Here is a 24,790-nt window from a genome sequence, read left to right on the forward strand (position 1 = left end):
TGTTTTGTTTTTATACCTCATCATTTTCCACGTCGTTTGTCAGTATTTGGGGAGAAAAACAAACCATTATACTTGGCAGGCAAACAAACTGTGACCTTGAGTCGGTAATGACTGACTCTGTGTAAACAAACCAAAAGAATCAATTATATATTCTCAAAAGCCCAATTTTTTTTTTCAGCTCTTTTCAGCGCTTTGATGCCAAGCGTTCTTAAAGATTGGCAACTTTGGTTATTGTTCTGTTTCATTCACATTGATTTTTTTACTCATTGTTTCATTGTCACACAGTCCATAAAGCTAGTGGTTCACAGAACTAAATTTTCAAAGAACAAACTGTAAAGAACCCTGAAATATAATCTAATGTCAATTGTTGGCAATGGAGTTATCATAACTTGCAAAAGTGGTCATTTTGCCATTTAGCACATTGCTATTTAAATGGCAATCGCAGAAGTGGATGATTATCTGCTGAGCCGGACCAGCTCATGTGCCTGCTGGCTCGGGCTGATGGGGCAGCAAGTGATCCGAGTAAAAAAAAAACAGGAGAGACAGGATGGAGAATAAAAGAAAAACAATCAGCGCAAAGCAGCTTAAAGAACTTATAAGTCAGATTTAAAGTTAAAAACAAGCGGCAGAAGTCGATGGTGATGAAACGGGAGCTAGGAATAATTGCTCGGTTACATTCAAGATGATAAGCGGTGGCGGCAGCGGCACTCGTGCGAAACACTTTGCTCATTAGTTGGATTCTCTGCTGAAGCAGCAGTGGAACTAATGGAGGTGGAGAAGAGACAAAACCGCAGCAGCAGATACCAGTCCTGTAATCTTCCCGGTGAGATCTGAAGAAAGCACCTTTGTGTTCCGTGTCCTTTTAGCGCCTCCTCCCTGCGTTAATGGGTACGTGGTTGTTGGAGGGAGGACCACTCTCTGCCTACTGATCACCCGTCCTATCAGCATTAGACTGCACGGGGTGAGGAACTGCACAACATTCAACTGGCGTTTAACTGATGAGGAAGAGGGAGAGCGCTGAAGTGCACAACAAACAGAGCGCGTACGTGCATTGTTGTGAATCTGCTTATGTCGGCGTATCCAATGTGCCGTTTAAATACGCATGAATATACTGCGCCTTTATTGATTTTAGACCAGGTTTTTGTTTTTTCGTCAATGGTGCCACGAGATAACAATACGTCAGACCACACATCATTTTTAAACACACCCACGGTACACGCCTGATGAGGGCAAATGCTACCTAAACAACATGGATCCTGAGTCCACTGTCTTTCATTCTGTTCATAGAGCTGGGAAAGTTATTCAATATTTTGACAAAGGATCAACATCTGTGAAGGATGCAAACAAGTACAACATATGACTGCTATTTAAAGCTGTAGTGTGTGCTATTTAAAGGTGAATTATGTAATAAATCTAAAGCAACTGGCCATAAAATCCTCCTAATATGTCACAGAGACTCAGGAATAATGTTCATATAACAAACTGAACTCACCAACAACAACAGTACATCTAAATGTTTGCATTAAAAAAAAATATTTTGCAGACTGCAAATCGTGTTTATGTTTTGAAATCATGTTTTGGCGTCATGTGGCGCCACCTACCGCCGTCTACCAATCATTGCAGTCAGTTGCGTCTCAGCTGCCGAGCAACCACGGGTTGCCAGTTAGGTCTCAGGAAAAATGGCGGGGAAAAAAAGAAACCTAAAAGGCCTCCGTATTTTGCATTTGAGTATAGTAGTAGTTTTTGGCCACATTCTTACATATGGCGCCTTTCAATGCAAATGAATGTCTGTTATGAGATCATACAATGCTGATTAACTCTCTTTCGTTGTGGGCTACTGTAAAAACATGGCGGTCCAAAATGGCAACCTCTGTAGAGTTGACCCACCTCCTTAAAATTTAAGTATAGTTTTTTGGGGGGGGTTATCTTCAATGATAAAATGCAGCCTTTGTGCTTTGCCAGTTGTTTGTGTTATGTGAAAATGTGCATCAGGGAAACTGCAGTTCCCTCTTATTACAGCAGCACAATACATCTGATGAAATGACCTGGATGAGCAACAGTTAAATGTCCAGCAAACACAAATGAATACAAACATGCAGCTTCTCTCATGTACATCAGCTCTTCTCAGCTATATGAAAAAAAAACCTGACGTTAGTCAAGTACAAGTTACCGAGAATATGAAGCATGAACGCCTATAATGTCCGTGTTTCACTGTACTATATTTGTTGAAGAACATAGTCATCGTCTACTTTTACCTCATCCGCCGATCTACTCATTAATTCAGAGAGAGGAGGTATGAAGAGGCTAAGGTAGAGGGAGTGGGAGAGAGGACACGGAGGTGAGAGACGAGGACTGCAGTTAAGAACAGACAATGAGAACGTCATGTTTCAGTCATGAGCTAAAAACAAGGTGTAAAAGATTTAACATGTTATGCAACGCATAATGAAATGAATGTCGCCTCCAGATTACGCCTGCAATACATAGATACATAAAATTCAAGTGTAAGGCTGCATTTTTGGTTCCCTGTTTTATTGTTTATTTTCCCTCTGCGCGTGTCATTTCGCTTGAAATCAAAATATGTCTCTCACTTATCAAAAGGCTGATCCAGATAAATGTCTTTACCACAGCCAAAATTCACACACCGACTACAACACCATTGTAAACTCCTGCTGCTGAACATCCAGGTTTATTTTTAGCAGTGGAATCCACGTCTGAACCTTTTTTTTTTTTTACAGGGTGTTTCTTGGTGTTTTCTCCCACAATGCTGCTTTAAAAAGCTGCACATACTTTTTTCACACTGTGTGATTCTTACGCCCGGGCCTGCTCAGTTGTGATGTAAAATTAGTCACACGCGAGAATGTCGACACGGATGCAAAAACCTGCTATCCTGAGAAAGAGTCGTGTGGAGCTGGAAGGCTTAATCAGTATTGATGTGAACCAGTAATTTGTTCAAATAAATTCAAACACCTCTAATAATCCACAGTTATAACAGTTTATAACATACAGCACTCAGAACACTAGGATGGAATAAACACTCTCTGAATGGGAAATCACTGACAACAGGAGGAAGCTCTGACAGCTTTTAACTGAAATGCAGTATTGTAAAATGGGTTATATGTTAAAACAGCACTGTGCAAAAGACCACCAGCTTTGTTTAATTTTATTTTATGTCCATCAAATTCTGTGATCATTGGAATCTGGATTGGAATGATGCGACTGAAAGTTGGCCAAAAACAATCCACGAACCAAGCAGATCTATTGGTCTTAAGACTTTTGCATCTCCAATGTGCTGTCGCTGCTGCGGCTGACTCTGCTAAAGTCACTCTGTTTGTACCGGTCCCGCTTGTGCACGGTCAGTCACATGAGATGGTAGAAAACCTTGTATGCGCCCATTGCTGGCTCATATGGGGTACTTCTTCAAATAGTCTGTGAGATGGCAGCATGAAATTCATGCCACGCCATTACAGCTTTAACGTGAAACCGAGAGTTGGGAGAAACAGGAAGGCGGGCCAGATGACAGAAAGTGCAAGCAATGTCTAGGAGGAACAAATAAATCAAAAATAGAAAGTCTGGAAGATGGAAAGTCAAAAGAGGCCTAGGATGACTACCCTCCCTGTTGCTAGGTTACCACTGGTAGGGTTAAAGGATCTCGGGAGCAAAACTGACAATGTTAGACGATCTCCATCAACCATCTCACAGAGGGAGCGAGAGAGAAATGGACAGAAATGGGGCAACTTTGAAACATATACTCCATTAATGTTAGATTAACTTACTTGTATTTTTAGACAGACCACAAACGTATGTCTAAAGTTGGATCTAGTTTATCTTTGCTGTGAATTTAAGAGACGCATCTATGTTTTGCCCATTCACAACTTAAACATTTTAATTGGGGGGGGATCGACTACATGCATTGATTGTCTCATACTGTTCGCTGCTGCAGTGACTCTTATATCACTCCCTATGCATGGCCCGGCCACCCTGTGTGCTCTGATTGACCAGCTGGTCCATTGTGTTATTAGCGAGCCACCTAGAGCATGTCGGACATGTCATTTACCCACAGGCAAGTGCATGCAACTCACTGGAGCTACAGTTTTACCCGGCCTGGGTGACAAAGTAAAGAGCACAGAGGAAAAAGATGGAGACTAGAGCCAGATTTACTGTATGTGACAGGGTAAGGCAAACAGACATTGGTTACAAATGTGGTAAACTTTTCAAAAGTTAATGCAAGATAGTAAATGCAAAGATGAACAGGCCAGGGCAATGTTTCCTACCTGAAGTTCGCACAGCTGCAGCCAGTGACGTTAAAACCACCACGGACGATGAAACATCAAGTCTGGCATCAGCATCTTTATTATTATCTCCAGATCTTTTCACCGTCTCGGTAAACATTTACTTTATTGAAAATAAGTTAACCCACTTTTTATAGTCAGGCTGCAGACCTCAGAATGCTACATATATAAGAGATTGTTTTTAGTATGTCTGAACTGTTGAAGTATGAAGCCAATGCATACAACTCACAAGGACATATTGCAGCGTTGATCCGATATGCATTTTGAAAGCAAACTCATTATTATGCATTTTCAGTCTTTTTAAAAGAACACTTTCAAACCCACGGTAGCAGCAGCAGTGCAGCACATATCTGCCCCAGCAGTTAGTAATCCAGGTGAGCCATAGTACCACCTACACAATATGATTCACATCAACAACTACTTCCCCTGAAAGCATCAGATCAGGTTCAATTTGCAAATCACCTTCATTAAAAACAACAACACAGAGCAGTTAAAAAGTCATGCGACACTGACCACCAAAGTGCTGTTAAAGAGAATAATTAAATGATAAATGAGCTGAGGGGGCACATGAATATGACTTTACTTAGACTAGATTTAGACACACCGTCACCGTCATGCCCCGTCATGCCCCCTGTCATTTTTTTAGGCGTGTCTAAAGATATGGCTTGATGACACACCGGAGCCACAATTAGCATAACTCCTCCCCAAACACGAACTATATGAAAACCCTTAGTGCGCTTTATCAGCGGTGAATCATTCACTCTTGAATAACTGCTACGCCACACTACTGCATTTGGTTTGCGAGCTAAACAACATTAACATAATCATTAGCTGTACTAATCTTTAGTTACCTCTTTTTTGTTTCGGTAAAATATTGTACAGGACATTGTGACATAGTTGATATAATACTGTGTCAGACGTGTTATTTGACAGTTTGTTTATTTTGAGGCGGAAGCTGGTTCTGGAGCTGGTTCCCAGTTTCTATTTGTTTGTGCATGTGTTTAGGCCAGAATGTCAAACAAGCTTGACCCACATTGGCCATTTGATCCATCCTGAGATGTCTCCGAAAGTGTCACCAAGGCAACTGGTGCCAGAAATGGCAGTAGCAAGGACAACGAAGCCCTGAGGGATACAGTCTTTAAGTCTGTGACTGAAAGTGAGTACACACTCACACACACACAGAGAGAGAGAGAGAGAGAGAGAGAGAGAGAGAGAGAGAGAGAAAACAAATGACACTCAATGACCACAGTCTTCAGTGTGTAAGTGGGTCAGAGTCGTTGAGCATACCCTCACTCTCAAGTGAAATTAGATTTCATCAGACACTCACCCATTCCACATTAAACTGAGAAGAGGAAGTGGTTGGGGGAAGAAAAGATACGGTGTGTTAGTGTACTATGGCTGTGACTGTAAACAAAGTCGACTCATGATTACAGAGTTTACTGAAAATTGGAAAACCAAATATAAAATGAACACCAACTGGTTCTGGACTTGGTCTTGTATCATAGTTCATAAATTCCCTGACAACTATACACAGACACATGTATTGGTATTTTATTAATTCAATTGCAAATGAGAATTTTGCACAACGTTGTTGCATCGTTCAAAATACCTCTACTGTGATGACAGTTGGCCAGGTGCAACATTTTTTAATGAGGTTCTTCTTGGAAAAAAGTCCAGCAATTAAAACTATTCAAATAAGATGAACAAATAATTATAAATAACTAAATTGTTAACAAAACGCACTCATAAAAGTAAAAAGATGCAATTTAATGCAAAGTTGCACAATATTGTTAATGTCACAGTCATTTTTGTAATGTAATAATATTAAAAACTACTCAACGTAGCAGCGTTTTTCCTCCTATAGTCATCATCACAGTGAGCCTTCCCACTTTAAACATGTGATTCACATAACGCTCTTCTGTGCCATGTTTGTTGTGTCTGATACGAAAGGGAGAAATCAATACACTATATTGCTGGAATATTTTTGGCTCCATCAATACGCCGACTGACGCTCACTATCATTGTTCTACACACCATAGTAGTGGCGAGCACGAAAGACTACAGAGTGGTGTTATACAACATGAACTGAAAACTGAAAAAAAAAAAGCTGAAAATAAAGTCCTCGTCAAGCTGTTCGGATCAAGTCACGTTCATTACCGATGATGATCAGAGGACTAAGCCAATTTCCATAAAGCTATATGTGTTGCTACGGTGAGTAAGTAAGGCTTTATTTATTCAGCACTTTTTAAAAACACAGTTACAAAGTGCTACAGAGAACAAACAATAAAATAAAAATACCCAGGGCTGCAATTAACACCGTTTTTCATCAATAATTAATCTATGATTATTTACTTGATAACTTGATTAGTTGTTTGGTTCATAAAATATCAGAAAATGCTCATTGATGTTCTTTAATGTCTCCACAAAACCGAAATTATTCAGTTTTAATTATTTATACCAGAAAATACTCCCATTTAAGACACTGAAAAATCAGATCAAAATATCTGTCAAAATAGTTGAATCACATGGAATCTGTGCATGCTAATTTAGGAAGGCTAAGCTCTAAGGTATTCCCCTTTTTCCTGTATTAATAAAAAGTGAAGATGTAAATAAGACGTTGAGCTCTGGAATACCAAAACAGTCAAAGACAAGCAAACAAGAGGGCATTTTACCGGATACCCGAAGATCCAGAGATGGCAGAATCAGAACACTCACTGCCATAAAACGCACTCGATGCTGGCATCGAAGACGGAGTGACGGGAACGCACAGGTAATGGATTCTGCTTGTGTAGCGATCACTTCATCTCAGGCACAATCCGATGCTAACCAACTTCAATATGTTTAAGTGTTCTCCAGAGTAGGACGAGGGAAGGTTTATCACAATGTTGAAGATGTGGAAATACTGTAGGTGTGGGATAATGTCTGCTCTGGCCGTTTCCTTGCTCCTGAAATCTCTGTGGATTTAAAGTGCAGAGTGAACCTGTGAAGAGCCTTTTCCTGTTACTATGGTGGTGGAAACAAATTGAGTCGTGCAAAGTCCAGAGCGCTTTAGTCCATAATGGAGTGGGCCAGTCCATGTTGGGAATAAATAGACAGATCCGGCACTTTTGGACCATGTATCGCATATCATATAGTATCGTGAGGAACCCTGCGATTCCCACCCCTAGTTCATGACAGCACTTTTTTATCTTGTTTGTTGAAGTCCTCGTCATGTCCTGATAGCCACAGGTAACTCAGACAAGGTGTAGCCTGTATCAACAAAGCTGTAATCACAGCGCTCACTCTTCCACTCAGCTTAAGGCGGTGTGTATTCCTACTACACCAGATTGTTCTGTTTTATCTTTCCCCAGACAACATTATTTATTGATGGGTATATCTGAAGATGATAGCCATTTGACACATAAACCAGAAACCAGTTACTGATAAATGTTTACCCAAGGAAGAGTGGCCATTGGGGATCCTAATTAACTTAACTTCACTCAAGCTCGAGTTCCATAGCCCCCCCCCACGTCATCATTGATCGTTCACTATTCTGTCATGCTTTATCCAGTGGCCCCATTCAGAACGAGTATTATCATCCATCCTCAGTGATCTAATTGCATGTGGACAGCGTTAAGTGGGACTCTTCATCAAAAATGCATCTTAGCTGCATCTCTTATGAGCTATAGCGTCACCATGCTTTCTTCAGAACGTAGTCATGACTGTTTGCAAGAAGAAAACGATGCGTTTAGCCATACACCTAACGACATCATCGGTTGATTATCATCCTCGTCGCCACCCACATCGATTACTGCGACACTCTCTTTGTTGATCTTTCATTCCAAGCGTCTCCATAAACTGCAAATAAGGTCAGAATGCACCTGCCAGAATGTTTAGTAGGACCTCATCCGTAGGGACAGAGACTCCTTATTATTCACCATCAAGGCTCTCCACAACCTTGCATCACCATAAAGATATCTATATGTCTCTATAGACCTCTATCGCACCTAGCTGCTCACCTCCTCTTACACACTTCATCCTTGATTCTGACTCTCTCACCACCGTAAAATCACCATTTTTGACCGGCTTACTGACTGTGACCATGTAGTTTGATCATTTCCTACTGATTTTAAATATGACTTTTACATCTATACCGTTTTCTTTCATAGTTTTTTTTGTCACATCTCACATTTGTGAGATGACCTTGAGTGTTGTGAAAGGTGGAAAAATTTAAGTATAAGTTCACAGTAAAGCCAATAAGTGTTGTTTGTCTATTCAAACAGGTTGCCTCATACTCTGTGGTTGAGGTCAGAGTTCTACAGTTCCTCTCATCAGTCACTACGTTTACATGCACAGTTTAATCAAACTGAGGCGAGTCCAAGATGACAAGGCACTGGAGAAAATCCATTTGTTGGCCATGTGCGTATGACTCCGCCTCCATAGGTGGTGCTGCATCTCTCTATAAGCAAGTGCGTATTGAATCAGTTTCCTGTTGACCTTTACATCACAGAAAACACTACAGTTTATACGCTCCTTCTACTTCCAGGTCAAAGACCAGGGAGGAAATGCACAGAACACCAAGTCCGACTCCAGTCCGACTACACGTATGCATGAGCAATCGGACTATGAATCCAACTATGCAGGTATGTTAGTCCGACTAAGACTAGCTACATTTTAGTTGGACTAACGTGTTTACACGACATTGAAAAAACGAATTGTTAGTCCGACTATTAGTCTTAGTCCGACTACAATTTCCGACGGATTTGCTGTCTACTATCTCTATAAAGAACTCAGTCAGTTCTATTTTTTTGGTACTATCCATGTTCTCCCTTCACACCTACACACTCACCACTCCCTCCTCTTACATTCCCCTCTCCACTCCCCCATCCATCCATCCATCCATCCATCCTATTTAGTGGCAATCTCAGAGGAACACTTAGGCTATTTATAAAAACATCAAAGCCCATAGTTTCCAACTCACAGACACTAGAGAAAAAGAGGATGAGACGGAAGAAGAGAGACGTAGGGAGAAATGGGGAGCTGGAGGAATGATTGAAGGAGAGGGGGAACCAAGGGAGAAAAGAATTTGAGAAAAACAGTGAAGAGAGCAATGATGCTGAAGGCTATAGGATATAGAGGAACCAAAGCTGGGGAGATGGGGGAATTGGCAGAAAGAGAAAAACTGAAAAAAATGAGCGTAGGATAAAAAGGAGCGAGTGATGGGTCTAAAGCAATTAGGGAAACAAAGAACGGTGCAGGTGGAAACACAAAAGACTGGATGACAGAATCAGATATTAAAACCCTTTTTCTTTGCTTCAGGATCTCAATGATACACCTCAACACTTGTGTGTGCTCATGCATTTCTCTCTGTGTGTGTGTGTGTGTGTGTGTGTGTGTGTGTGTGTGTGTGTGTGTGTGTGTGTGTGTGTGTGTGTGTGTGTGTGTGTGTGTGTGGGAGGCAGGTTTTGGATCTGGAGACCTTCCACCCACTCGGGTTGGAGTTGCAGAAGCACCTGAGCAGCGTTCAGCTCTGCCAACTGACACCAGTGTTTGCAAATATTCACTCCCTCATTTATATACGAAGCGCAAAAAAAAACACGGCATGAATGCAGAGGAAGTACAGCACGGGCGCCGTGCCCAAACACAGCGTGACGGCTGCAGGTGAAAGGGAGACACTCGATTAAACCCAAACATAAAAAAATGCCATCAGTCAAAGAGAAGACTGAATAGTGCTTTTTATAAATACATACATTTTCCCTTCTGGTAGAGCGCTAAATGCTGCAACATATTTATCACCCGTTTTAAGTGCAATCAACACTGCATGCCTCCACCATTTTATCTCTCCTCTTTTCTCCTCTGTCCATTATCTCCTCTACCTGGCAAAAAAACCTCACCCACCACCTCTTTGCTGGAGTGTCATTTCTGCGTACTTCCCTTACACGTTTTTTGGTTGTTGTTTGATTGTTATTTATTTACTAGATTTTTTTTAGATAGACATTTCTCTCAATCCAGTAGAAATTATTCAGAGAGCAAAACAAGTAACACAGTTTAGCTTGAAGCCATTAGAGAAACACAAACATGCTGCATGTTACAGTGTGATATATATATACATATACATATACATGTATATGTGTATATACATATATACACATGTATATATACATATAAGTATTTATACACATATACACACATATATATGGTTATATACATATACACATATACACATATATGTATACATACACATACATATATACATTTATATGTATACACACATATATATATATACATATAGACATATATAATATATATTTGCTACACAAGTCATCGTCATTTCCAGGTTTGACACTGATCAACATTTTTTTTAACATTTTCCAACATTTTATGGACCAAGCGATTAATCGAGAAATTAATCAAAAGATTAATCGCTTCCGAAAATTATCGTTAGTTTCGACTCTAATTGCAATATGATTATATTTAGGATTAGGGATGGGAATCGGTATCGGACCGATACTGGTCAGAATCAGTGGATCGGATATCGGACAGATAAGGGTGTAGAATCCAATGCAATCCAAAAATCCCATATATCGCATGATTCACTATGCACTGACTGTAAAAATGCCAATTAAAATCAGCAAAAGCATTTTAGCGGAGTCATGTTTGGGCCGTATATTTCTTCTTTTTGTTACACAGTTGGCGAATTATGTCTTTGAAATGACTCAAGCACGAAATTAGTTGTTAACAGCTTCATACGTTCATAAACGGTCTAAAATGACTGTAGGAATAATATCGGACACAAGAAAGTGGTATTGTAGCATTCTAAGCAGGTCTTTAACCTTTCATTAGCTACTTTGATTAGAACTTTAGGGGAAATCAGAATTCATATAATCCTCCTATATTTCCTTGTCCACTAGCTTTCCCCATTTTATCTTTCCATTTTCTCCTAAACAAATTCCACTCCAACTTTTCCATCCTCTTCCCCCTTCTTACTGCCCTACTTATTTACAACGTTTCTTGCACTTCCCATCACTGCCCATTACTTTGGAGTTCTAAATGGACAATTTGCCCATTAAGGCCGCAAGCAGAAAGAAGAGGACACTAAACGAGCCTCTTCCACGCTGAAACCCAACCCGTGCTAACAAACTCATTTAACAACACGTGCATTAACACAAACACAAAACCAATCAAACGGAGGCAGCAGTCCTGAGCAAACAGCCTTTAAGGAAATGAGCAGTCACTCGATCATTAACCACAACATGGATCACATGGTACACGCACACAGTCATAACTTCCAACATAAAGACACAGAAGATCTTATGTTCACAACTCTAACATTACATAAGACCAACATTCTTCCCTGTGTACGGCATTCCACTTCATTGTTTACAGCAATAACAACAACAACAACGAGGCAATGCTCTGCCTGGACCAGCAGTACTGTACTGTACTATGGAGTTACACAACACGCCAAGCCAAGCCAACCTTACAGCCTGCACTTGCAGTAACAGACTGCACAAACAAAGCACCATTTCAAAAAACGACCGACTTTATCTGCCTGTGTAAATGTGTAATTTGCCAACAGTGTATTAAATTAAATTAAACTGAATGTTAATTGATTACTGAATGAATCGCCAACTATTTGTACGACCAACTGATCAGTTTCTGCGACTTTCTTTAACTCACACACACACACACCTAATGACAGTAAACTGGATATATTTGGTTTGTGGACAAAACAAGACATTTGAGGATGTTATCAGTCTGAAGATTTTTAGAGAAACAAGCATCAACATTTTTATCCTTGTTACCTTGTAACCCTAACGAATCAATTAACAATTGTCACACACATTTTTTGGCATTTGCACAATGAGCAAACAGATGACCATTTTTCTCTTCTCATTCTTCAAAAACAAACAAACACTAAAAAAAACACTAATGGGCTTGTTTTTGAATGCTTGTGATTGTATGCGTGATAAAAATAAGAGAGAGTATGTGCTGTTGGGCTAAGCTCTGTTGTGCATCGTTCCCTGTTTCTGTTAGTTTGCACATCATTCTTTATTCTGTCATATCTCAACCATTTTACCATTGTTGTTCTTTCATCTGTTCTTACCTGCCCAGCGACTACAGGTGGAAATTAGCAAAATTGCTATAACCTGCCTCTATCCTATCCTATCCTAAAAGTAATAAGACAAGAGCCATATCTTTTCTCACTAATATCAAGGCACCAGAAAGCCCACAGTGCACATTTATGTGTCACATGCTGCTAATGAAGCTTAGCTTCTACTCCCACTGAGTGGATACGTTTAGATGGCATAATAATAACAGTCATAATAATAATGATAATGTGTGAGCTGCACTTTTGACAAGGTGCAATCATCTACCTCGTCTGGATCAGGAACAATTGAAGTTATTCACAAATCCTTTTTATCTACAGTATATGCCATGCCTTTCCATTCAGGTGCTTGAAATGCACAAATCAAAAATATGCATCAATAATAATAATCAGCTGATGCCGTGTGATAAAAAATGACAAAAACTGGCCCAATCCGGTCTACGTCTACTGTCTCTCTTAGGCCCAATCCACATGGAAACAAACAGAAAACTATATTTTTCAACGTCTTCCAAAAACACATACACCAGGCCTGTAGCGCTGCTACACCAAAACCGTGAGAACAATATGCTAAGCATGCTTAATTTGACTAGGAGTATACATTACAATGTCTACAGAAAAATAAACAGAGGCAGAATGAACCAAGAGAGGAAAAGGGGATGATGACGGTGAACACCAGCACATGATAGAGGTGGGATTACGACATCATAGTTTTCCAAAAAAGTAGTATAACGGTCTACATCACATAATGTCAAACTCAAGGCCCGGGGTCCACATGTGGCCCACCACGTCATTTTATGTGGCCCGCGAGTGATTAATTGGTCTTAAAAAATGGGTGTTAAAATAGGTCTATGCTGCTTTAAAGCGTGCGTTGACCAAAAACTCCATTTCCCACAATGCATAGCGATTGCGTTACCCGCCACTAGATCACAGTGTATCATGCGTGTGCATGCTGAAGGTGTGTGAGCAGGTCAGCCCCAACCAGATACAGATTTTTAAAAAAACTGTTAGTTTGTCAAGAAACTCCATCGTGGACCGGGTTTCTATCTATAATGCATCATATTTGTAACTTGAAAAAGTAATAAATACAGAAAGTTATTCAGCAATATGTTACGGAGTAACATTATATTTGGTTACATTTAGTTACATTTATTCTGTATGACAGTTACATCTGGCCATTTGAGGGTAACCATGATGCTGATGTAGCCCTCAGTGAAAATGAGTTTGACACCCCTGGTCACAAGGGTGCCATTTTGAGATTTTCCCACTCTGGGAGACAGATTTCATGGCTCCCAAAACTTTGTTTTTTCGTGTGGTGGGGAAAAAAAAACGCTGATATGATTAAAAAAAAACCTTCATAGTGGATTGACTCATTAGCACATATGAGAGAATATCAAGCTGCACACACTTTAAATTTATGCGAGAACAATGCAACTATCAAATAACCAGGATGTGTGTGTGGCTATCCTGGCATCAGTCGGATTTGGAACTGAAATTTTAGATGAAAACACTTTGTGTCCTCACTGTCCTCTAACTATCAGAACCCTGGCATCAGAATAACATACCCCCCCCCCCCCACACACACACACACACACACACACACACACCTGTGCCTCACTCTGTAGATCCCTACAGTGCAGCGGATGTATCCCGTTAAAGGACACTATTGACATATCACATACCCGAGATGGCTAATTAGCCGCTAACCTACAGCTGTATTGAACACAGCTCGTCTTCCTTCCTTCAGCATATAGACAGTGGCATCCGAATGTTTCACTGTTGCTAGGAGACGTGAAAAATCCTTGGACACATCTAGTAGTTGGCTATTAATACAAGTGAAAAAGCACAGACTTCAAGCAAATTGAAAGGGAAAAAAGTACAAAAAAAAACGTTCCACGCTGTGTTTTCTCCGATTGCTCGTGTCATTTCCTGTGGAAAAGCAGACGTTTAATCTGTCAAATCGCGACCGCTGTTTTTCTCAGAATGGAGATGATGGAGGGGAAAAACACAGTTTAGTGTTCATTTATTTAAATGATCAACTCAACCTAGAGGCTATTACTTAAAACTAATACTATAGCGTGTATGTTTGTTCGAGGAAAATGAAGTTTCAAGGACAAATAGTGTGTTTAAAAAGGTGCTTAATACTCAATTCATTCAATTGTTCTGTGATATAACCAGCAGGTCTGCTATTTCACTGCAGCAAGTGCACACTGCACTCTCAGATAGATGAACATATAGCTGATTATAAAAATGTATAAATCAATTTACTGTCTTTTTGTATGCATCATTTCCCTGGACGTTACATAATGTTTGCTTACAATTTAAACCAAGAGAGGGTGCACATCAGCCCAATCATTAAAGCAATTAACATGAGAAAAAAGGCATGACGCTGTTTGCAAATGCGTTCAAAAGCACTAATCAAGTCAATTTTTATTTCTGCAGCACATTTAAAGAAAACAATGTGCTTCGCAGATTTAAAAGGCACAGCAACATAAAAAAAATAGGTATAAAACATAAAAGTAGTAAGGAGTAAAACAAACTCTCTCCTCTGGTTATGAACAGAACAGTTACATCAGTCTAACGTAACCTATGTGCCACCATTGTACAATGTTTAAAATTTAAACGAAGAACTATCGTTTATTACTTGCAAAATATGCAACTTTATTTACCAGGACCATCATCCCTATGGTATTCAGGTTTTGATTGTTAAAAGTACATTTCCCCGGTACAGCTGGTGTGTTACACACTCAGTCAATGAACAGAGTATGTAGGCACAACAAATGCGAGATGTATTTCCTGAGCCTTGGTCACCTTCCTACTATTTATTTATAAAGTCAACCTCAATACAGTTTGAGCTTGCTTCGAGAATCAGAAGCCAAAATAACTGCCTCCACTTTCAGACGTGCCTACATGTTCTGCTCCACAAACTTTCCCAGTGATCTTTACAGAGAGATAAAACATGGCGTTAGGTTTACTGTATTTGAAAGATTCGCCAACTGTCTTTACCAAACTACTTCATCTGTAACATAAATAGGTCTGAAGTATTTGTTCTCAAAGGATAGTGTGAACCTTGGCTGTCAAAATAGTGATATTATGAGTCAATAATGCACTTTGAAACCTTAATTAATGTAATGATTGTGTGTTATATCTTCTTAAATTGTGGACTTCTGAATCACATGCCTCAAAACCTCAGTGGTTTTAGTTGAGCACTCAGAAGAAATGTGAGCAGAGACAAAATAAGAGGTAAGGATTAACACTAATCTGAACCTGGAAACTACACTCTTAGAAATAAGGGTTCCAAAAGGGTTCTTCTACAACGGCTGAGGTTCTACCTGGAACTATTTGCTTCTGAAAAACCCCGTCCTGAAGAAAGGGTTATTCAAGGGTTATTGGCAACACTAATGGTTCCAGTAATAACCATGTTGATCCAGAGAACCCTTTAAAACCCCTTTCCTGAATAAAGGGTTTTAAAAGGGTTCTTGGAGGAACCCTCCAAAAGAGTTCCAGGAGTCAAAAAGGGTTCTCCTATGAGGACAAGCCGAAGAACCTTATATGGTTCTACTTAGCACTTTTATTTGCTTTTAAGAGTGTAGATGGAAAATGACAGCAATCAAAAGAGAGAAAGACGAAACAGGTGTGTGTGTGTGTGTGTGTGTGTGTGTGTGTGTGTGTGTGTGTGTGTGTGTGTGTGTGTGTGTGTGTGTGTGTGTGTGTGTGTGTGTGTGTGTGTGACTTTAATCCACCTACCCTGACACTGGAATCCCTGTTTGCCAAAACCCCTGTGGAAAGAAAAGAAACACAAAATAGAAGAATATTCAACATTGTGTACGGCACACATATAAACATTTTTTTTTTCTTTTTAAAAATCACAAAAAAAAAAATCAATGTATGACCAGTACTGAGGACAACTCAGACACACACATATCCTCAGTGGCACACACGCCTGATGTCACGTCAGGCGAGGCTGCGGCTGCCCAAGGCAAAAAGGTCAACCACACCTAGTCAGAGGTATGGAGATTGCTGAGACGCCTGCAGGTACACACACACACAACGCAACACAACACAAACACAACACACACACACATTCGCCAACACGCCTACATATATTCACCAACACACCCAAACCTGCTCATGCTCATATTGTGGCTACAAATAGATAATCTCTTGGACAGTGAAAATCACTCATCGTCCTTTTTCATCATGCTTATTGAGCTCTCCAGACAGACAGATAGACAGATAGATAGATAGATAGAAAGAAAGAATAACAATCCCATTATATTCCCATGAACACACATATGCAATCTTTTGGGTCAAACCATTTAGCCATTCACAAATTAAAAAGCCTGTCGCAGGACTTAAATGATGGTTGTATTGGGAATAGCGCCGAGCGCAGATAATAATAAACGGCACAAATTAGGCCAACCTTGAGCCGGAAACTCATTTAATAACCCCGAGCACAGAGAGCTAGTATCACTGTCTAGTAAAGCCCAGCAGGATAATACGTCTGCCCAGGTGACTGAGAGGAGAAATGAAGGAGCAGGACAGGGACGGGCCGAATTATATCAAGAGGTCGCGTTAGGGTTGAGTGGATCCTGACCCGACGCCATAACTTTTGGGAAAAGCCATGTTTTCATTCTCCCCGAGCATCTCTCGCTTCCTCTGCCTACATAACACGTATCAAACAGTCGTCTGCAGCCAGTGATTTTTCTGCCCACAGATCTCCATGTCTTTCCTAGAATACGGCTCCAGTCAATGTTTGAGGAAACACCTTCTCGCTTTCCCTCCTCCACCTTCAACTCGTTCTTGCCATAACTTAATCCATCCATCCATCATTTACTGCACTACTTATCCTCCACCACAGGGCCGCGGGGGGTGCTGTGCCTATCTGACATAGGGCGATAGGCGGGGTACACCCTGGACAGTTCGCCAGTTCATCGCGGGGCCACATATAGAGACAAACAACCATTCACTCACACTCTCACACCTACTGTCAATTTAGAGCAATTCACCTAATCCCCATATCGCATGTTTTTGGACTGTGGGAGGAAGCTGGAGAACCCGGAGAAAACCCACACACACACGGGGAGAACATGCAAACTCCTTGCAGAAAGGCCCTTGTTCCGAAGTTGTTCCAACATAATAGCCATAACTTAATACTGCATAATATTTTTTCCCCCCAACACCACCACTAACACTTGATGACAATGTTTGAAGCCTGCAGCCAGCATGTGTTGTTTTGTATGTTCACCATTGACATAAAATCATACTTTACAAAAATAGTAAGTGCACTTCAGGGGCCCATTTATGACCACAGGGTCCCTAAGCTGCAGCTTACTTCACGTCTACGTTGAACCAGCTGTGCAAGCGCTCGTTTCAAGAGAGAGCGACATAATTCCAGAGTAAACACCCCCCCCCCCCCAAAAAAAAAAGAGGATGAACCACCCGAGGCTCATTCCACAACTGGGAAAAAATGCCCGGCAAGAGGAGAAGCAGCAAGCTCATGTCACCTAAACCAAAAGCTGTGACTCCAGGTCGTGAAAATTAGTCTGAAATTCTGAAGACTCCAGAAAAGAGCGACAGGAGGACGAGTTCAAAAATAACTAAAAGTGTTAAATGCATGAGGCGAATAAATGCCAAAGATTATTAAGTGAAGCTTCATAGTGTGTGTTTTTAGAAAGGAGGTAAAGGAGGTAAAGAAGTGTGTTTGAGTGTGTGTGTGTGTGTGTGTGTGTGTGTGTGTGTGTGTGTGTGTGTGTGTGTGTGTGTGTGAAAAGAGGAAGTAGTAGAAGTAGAGCTTGGATCATGATAATGTTTTTGACAAATCTTTATCAGCGCCAACAAAGTAAACGTTGACGATTGTAATTTGTTTACAATGAAGCGTGTTGAAGGCGGTACACAAGTTGTGTCCGATGCAAAGTAGACCTAAGCTAACTACTGTAACTCGCCTGACACACTGTGCCAATATGGACACATACGTTTGGCCATTAGGTCGACGACAATCGCGATAGAACGTGAGATGGAGAAAAACTATACACACGTTTTTAAATTGAATTTGGCTTCAACAGAGAAAACACTCACGCACAAACCTCTGTGTTTGTTCTCAAAGCGTGTTTGCACGGTGCCTGATGAAATAATTACATAACATGTACTCATAAGAGAGCGTTTATGGTGTCAATATAAAGATCCAGTAATACGTCAACAGCTTGAAAACAAACAGTGTGACTTCCTGCTGATCATTTCACACCAACAGTCAAGTCAAGCGTTAGTGGTGGTGAGGAGGGGGTCATATCAAATGTTCTGCTTTGGGGCCCCATAAAGGCTCGGATCGGCTCTGGTTCAATGGGAAATATGTCATGCCATAAACAATGATTAATCATTATTATTATTATTACTATAATAACTAGCAAACAAAACACAAGCAGTTAGACGGAGCATTGAAGTGAAACAGCAGCAGGTTATGAAAGCCCTCCCCTCCCCTCCCCTTTCCTTCCTCCTCACCAGATGAAGTCGGTGCAGTGGCTGCAGAAAGTGGGCTGCTTGAAGAAGCGCGCGATAAATTTGTGGTCCTTCACCTCGTGCACGTTCTTCTGACGGAGCGCTCCCTGACGAGCGAAGCCCCGCACGGGCCCGTCCTCCCCGTCACTGTTGGCCGCCGCCGAGTCTGCCATTCTCCGGACTGTCTCACTCACACAGACAGACAGAACTACCTGTGCCGCTCTTTACTTTCACTTAACGACGTTAAGTTGCTCTTCTTCTTCTTTTTTTTTTTTTCTTGTTGTTGTTGTTGTCGTCGGTGCCTTTAAAAAAAACAAAACAAAAAGATGGCACGTGCCGTGTACCGACTGCAGTTAAAGCCGTGGTCCTGGAAGTGGCTGCTGCTGCTGAGTTGTTTTATGGTTTAGTTTGAGTGTTGATTGTCTTGTCCTTCTTCTGCTGCTGCTGCTGCTGCTGCTGCTCAGAGCACGAGCTGCCTCTGCACACACTCACAATCTGCGCTTCCTCCTTTTCTCTCTCGCGCTCCCAGCTGAGCGCTAGAGAGAGAGAGAGAGAGAGAGCGAGCGCGAGAGAGGGGGGAGAGAGAGAGAGAGAGTAAACGTTCATTCTGCATTATGCATTCACAGAGCTGATGGTGCTTTTCGATCATTTTTTAATAAACAGGATCTGACAAAACAAATGTTACTTGTCACCTTACTGAGTGTTTTCATATTAAAGCTGCACTACGTCATTTTGTGTGTGTGTGATTTTTCTATTTTTAAAGGTGCCATGTGTAAGAATGTGGCCAAAAACGGTTACTACATTCAAATTCAAAATGGTTCAAAGGTTTCATTTTCTCATGTAACTGGCAACCCGTGGTTGCTCGGCAGCTGAGACTCTACTGACTGCAATGACTGGTAGACGGCAGTAGGTGGCGCCAAATGCCAAAACATTTTTGCAGTCCGCAAAAGATTTTTTTTTAATGCAAATATTTTGGCTGTGCTGTTGTTGTTGGTGAGTTCAGTTTGTGATATGAACATTATTCTTGAGTCTCTGTGACATATTAAGAGGATTTTATGGCCAGTTGCTTTAGATTTATTACATAATGCACCTTTAACATGATATGTGTGTTGTGTCCTTCATCTGAAAACAAGCTCTGACAAGCAGTGATAGTAGTATCAGACCTGTACGTGTGTTTGTGCGTGTGTGTGTGTGTGTGTATATATATATACAGCTGTGGCAAAGGGGTGGGCGGGGTCAAGAAGCCTGCCATCAATCTGTTGAGAACAGGTTTGTATTTTGTGCACCATAGTGTAAATCACTCACGAAACTGTTCCCTCTGGTACAGTTTCAGTCACCAAACTATGAACTAATCAATACATCCATCCATCTGCTATCGATGTATCCTCCACATGAGGGTCACAGGGCCTATGGTCAATTTAGAGCAGGGGTCTCAAACCAACCCCCCCCCCCCCCCTTAATATCACGTTATAATGAAAACATGGCCCATGACCTCACTGTCTTTAAAACACAGTGTGTAGCTGAGGCACAGCTGCCAGCGAGGTCAGAATATAATTCATGTTTGCTAGCAATGTTTTTTATAACAGTAATAATAAGACATTTAGTCATAATTATCCCATTATTAAAGGTGCATTATGTAATAAATCTAAAGCAACTGGCCATAAAATCCTCCTAATATGTCACAGAGACTCAGGAATAATGTTCATATAACAAACTGAACTCACCAACAACAATAGTACAGACAAAATATTAGCATTAAAAAAAATATTTTGCAGTCGGCAAATCATGTTTATGTTTTGAAATCATGTTTTGGCATGTGGCGCCACCTACCGCCGTCTACCAATCATTGCAGTCAGTAGAGTCTCAGCTGCCGAGCAACCACGGGCTGCAGTTACGTCAGAAAACGAAACCCAAAAGACCTCGGTATTTTGAACTTGAATGTAGTAACCGTTTTTGGCCACATTCTTACAAATGGCACCTTTAAAATAAATATCTGTTTTTGATAATAGTACTTCACTTTTGCATCATAAATAGTATTATTAAGTATACGTGTGATATCATGATGCAATATTGTGAACAGTTGTTTTTTTCCCCACTTTTTCTTCTCTAGGCCGGCCCCCTCTTGACCCCAATAGATGCGCATTGGCCCCCAGGTCATTTGAGTTTGAGACCCCTGCTTTAGAGTGTCCAGTTTACATAATCCCCATATTGCATGTGTTTGGACTGTGGGAGGAAACTGAAGAACCTGGATAAAAACCCACGCACACACGGGGGGATTCACACCAAAGAATGAGTTGTTTCAAAACCTGAAAAGTGCTAAAAACAAAAGTGGAAAAAACGAATACACCATCGTCATACTGGTGAAAATGGCTAAGGAAACGATTGGTTGGTGATTTGGATGGCCACTGAATTCAAGAAGTAAAGCTTGCAGAAGCTCAACATGATCCACCATGTTGTCACTGTTGTGTTTACTTGTACTCAGGTTGTGCATCAGGCCTTCAACTGATGAGGGTTAGAACACTGGTTCGGGGTTTAACTGGTGTGAACGTGGGTCGAACACGTCTAGACCCCAAAAGGAAACCGTGCCGGTGCTTTGTGCTCTCATTGATACTCCAACTGTACACATTCCGACACAGGAATGTTGCCTGGGGACACGAGATCTAAGAGACACACAGGAGGGAGTGTGTGTGTGTGTGTGTGTGTGTGTGTGTGTGTGTGTGTGTGTGTGTGTGTGTGTGTGTGTGTGTGTGTGTGTGTGTGTGTGTGTGTGTGTGTGTGTGTGTGTGTGAACTAAACTGACAATGGTTTTGAATGTAACAGAAAGACCCCGGTTCATGACCCAGTCAGAACAAGGTTCTTTCTGCATATTCTGCTCATGTGTGCGTGGGTTTTCTCTGGGTTTCTCCGCCGGTTTCCTCCTCTCACAGTCCAAAAACATGCAGATTTGGGGATTAGGCAAATTGGACACACAAAATTGACCGTAGGTGAGAGTGTGAGAGTGAATGGTTGCTTGTCTCTATGTAGCCCTGTGATGGAACTGTCCACCTTTTGTCCTTTTGAGTGACTTAATAAAATATTAGATGCGAAAAAAGTTGTGTCCTGTTCCTTTAAGAAAATAATACATGATGGCAGTGGAGTCAGTGATTCATACGACAGATATTATTCTTTAGAAAAATATAAGGAAACTAAAATACCATACAAACAGGTGTGTGTGGGTGGGTCACACGACATGGAAGACGTAAAAGTATAATTTAGCAAAGCGATGGGTACAATTCAACATGGAGAATAACATAATTTGACATTGTTTCGTGTCAATCGATCACATGACGACATGGAAGCTATTAAAGTTGTTTCATGAGAATAATAGTAACAATATAGCGTCTAAAATATCCTAAAAATGTACATCCAAGAACACACACTCTCTGTGTGTGTGTGTGTGTGTGTGTGTGTGTGTGTGTGTGTGTGTGTGTGTGTGTGTGTGCGTGTGCGTGTGCGTGTGTGTGTGTGGCAGTCAGCTGGCAGTGAATGACCTAGATGAGATTGATTTAGCTGCAGGACACATAACAGCCTGTGCAGTTCATCCTGGTCTTGTAGATTTAGTACAAGCTCACGTCTTTTTTTTTTTTTTTTAATCTTTCTGGTCCCCAATCACCCTGTTCATTCATCCATTCATCCATTCATTCATCCACAGTCACATATACCTACATTGGTGTCTGCCAGGCTGGATATCCATTAAAAATACAATTTGCACTGGTAGCACATAAAGGGACAGCGGTAATGTCATAAGTGTTCTCTCCATGTTGCTATGTATTTGAATTGAATGAGCCCATGTGTGTGTGTGTGTGTGTGTGTGTGTGCACTGTGACACAGTGAGCCATCGCGCTCTGCACACATTTCCCTCAAAAAACGCAGAAATCTGATGTAACTATTCCATAGGGTTCCTGAACTGGGTCGAGGGTCTATGTGGAGCAGCGGGTTTCATGTGTGACATCATGTGAATTGGAGCAGGTACTGTATGTGCTGGTGTTACTGTCGCCTCTGTAACCAAGAAAATCACTCTTACAAGCGATTGAATCATTGTTGAACGCACCAATTTTTTTTTTTAATACAGTGGCAACATTTCATTAATCTGCAACCAAATCTAATCGTCTAAATGTGTTCATAATGATACACACTGATGATAATACGCCAAGCATTACGGTTTATTTGCAAAGACAACTGCTGTCATGTTTCCTCAGAGAGCCTGTCGTGGTGGTTTAAAGGAACAGTGTGTAGGATTTTAGCATCTATCTATTGTGGTGCTTTGCTTTTCCACTATACAGTTAAAGCACGACTCGGCTCAGCTTTTTTTTTTGCTTACCTGCTCTGGTGAGGTTCCAAGCGAGCTGCCAGCCACCGATTGGTCAGAGTGTCGTCACTGGGAGAGCCATGAGCGCGACATCCACCACAGGAGTCAAACGCCGAACTCTAGATCTGTTAAAAATCCCCGAAAAAATGTGTTAATCATCAACATTTAGCAAGGAAATGTGTAAAATTTCAATATTTCTAATAACAGAGGAGTCTGGTGTATTTAGTGACAGCGATCGTGAGCTGAATCACAACCTCGTTCAGTTGTATTTTAGTTCAGTGATTATTATTTGTTCCGGTTATGAAGGAAAGTATTGAAGTAATCTTTATATTAACTGATTCTAATGATGCATGAAAACAACTGCTGTGCTCGTCACTACACTCTTAGATATAAGGGTTCCAAAAGGGTTCTTCTACAAGGGCTGAGGTTCTACCTGGAACCATTTGCTTCTGAAGAAAGGGTTTTTCAAGGGTTCTTGACTTGGTAAATGGTTTTGTATTATAGCTAACTGCTATAGAACCTTTTTATAAAGGTTCCAGCTGGAACCCTTTTGGAGGGTTCCACCAAGAACCCTTTTAAAACCCTTTATTCAGGAAAGGGGTTTTAAAGGTTTCTCTGGATCAAAATGGTTCTTACTGGAACCATTAGTGTTACCAAGAACCCTTGAAAAACCCTTTCTTCGGGAAAAGGGTTTTTCAGAAGCAAATGGTTCCAGGTAGAACCTCAGCCCTTGTAGAAGGACCCTTTTGGAACCCTTATTTCTAAGAGTGTACTATAGTAATGAAACTTGACATGCCGTCACCTCACCGTTTCCCTCTGAGCATGTCCGAGAACATATGATTCCCTTAAGTTACCGTTTAAGCTCAAAAGGTGTTTATTTTGACGTGATAGTCCAACATGGTGGCCTCTATAGAGAAGACCTGCTCCTGAAAAACGCTTCGTTCTGAGGTCATCAAACCAACAGCATGGTGAAACATTACCGATTCAACAGAAAAGGCAGCAACAAGCAGGACATAGAGTTGTGCCAATAGAGAGAGGATATTCGAGGCAATGTGCCATACACGTGATGCTGAGTCAGTTCAATCCTAAGATGCTCAGCTGGAAACTTGGACCTGTTACTGACAAGAAGAATGAGAGACCGGGGAGAGACGGTGAAACAGTTGGGGCAGAGGATTTGTAATTTGCTGACGATGTACGTCGGAACGACCTGCCGTCCAAACCGAATAGTGAAGATTCTGTTCAGTCTCCGCTCCGTGGTCTCAAAGATGTCAAATCCTGCATGAACAGGAATGATTATTTTTGGACACGAGGCACCTGAGAGTGTCCCACCGGTCTCCTTGTCCTCTTTTTTCCCCTAACATCCGCTCATCTGTCAAAAAACAATTGGTGTGACATTTGATGGTTGCTTTTACATTTGATAAACGGGTGAATTCTGTGATAAAGGGGTTAGGGTTAAGAAGAGAGTAATCCGTGTGTTTATAACCTCCTCGTATTTTGGCATCGACCGGTCGTCGATGCATTGTCTGCAGCTCGTGCAGCCATTGGCCTTGCTCCACTGCTCCACTGCTCCAC

General features: G+C 41.1%; 1 protein-coding gene across 1 annotated transcript in view; it reads right to left on the reverse strand.

Moving 5' to 3' along the window:
* Window positions 1-19,043, reverse strand: part of LOC310933376 (protein kinase C beta type-like) — a gene marked incomplete at both ends in the record, with an annotated part of 80,907 nt that extends 61,864 nt beyond the window's left edge. The window contains 2 exons of the mRNA XM_083896852.1: window positions 16,123-16,154; window positions 18,874-19,043. Of these exons, the coding sequence (XP_083752978.1) occupies window positions 16,123-16,154; window positions 18,874-19,043 (202 nt within the window). The remainder of the gene's footprint in view (window positions 1-16,122; window positions 16,155-18,873) is intronic.
* Window positions 19,044-24,790: the final 5,747 nt, after the last annotated feature.

This window comes from Microchirus variegatus (assembly GCF_963457635.1).
Source record: "Microchirus variegatus genome assembly, chromosome: 10".
In the NCBI taxonomy this organism is placed as follows: domain Eukaryota; kingdom Metazoa; phylum Chordata; class Actinopteri; order Pleuronectiformes; family Soleidae; genus Microchirus; species Microchirus variegatus.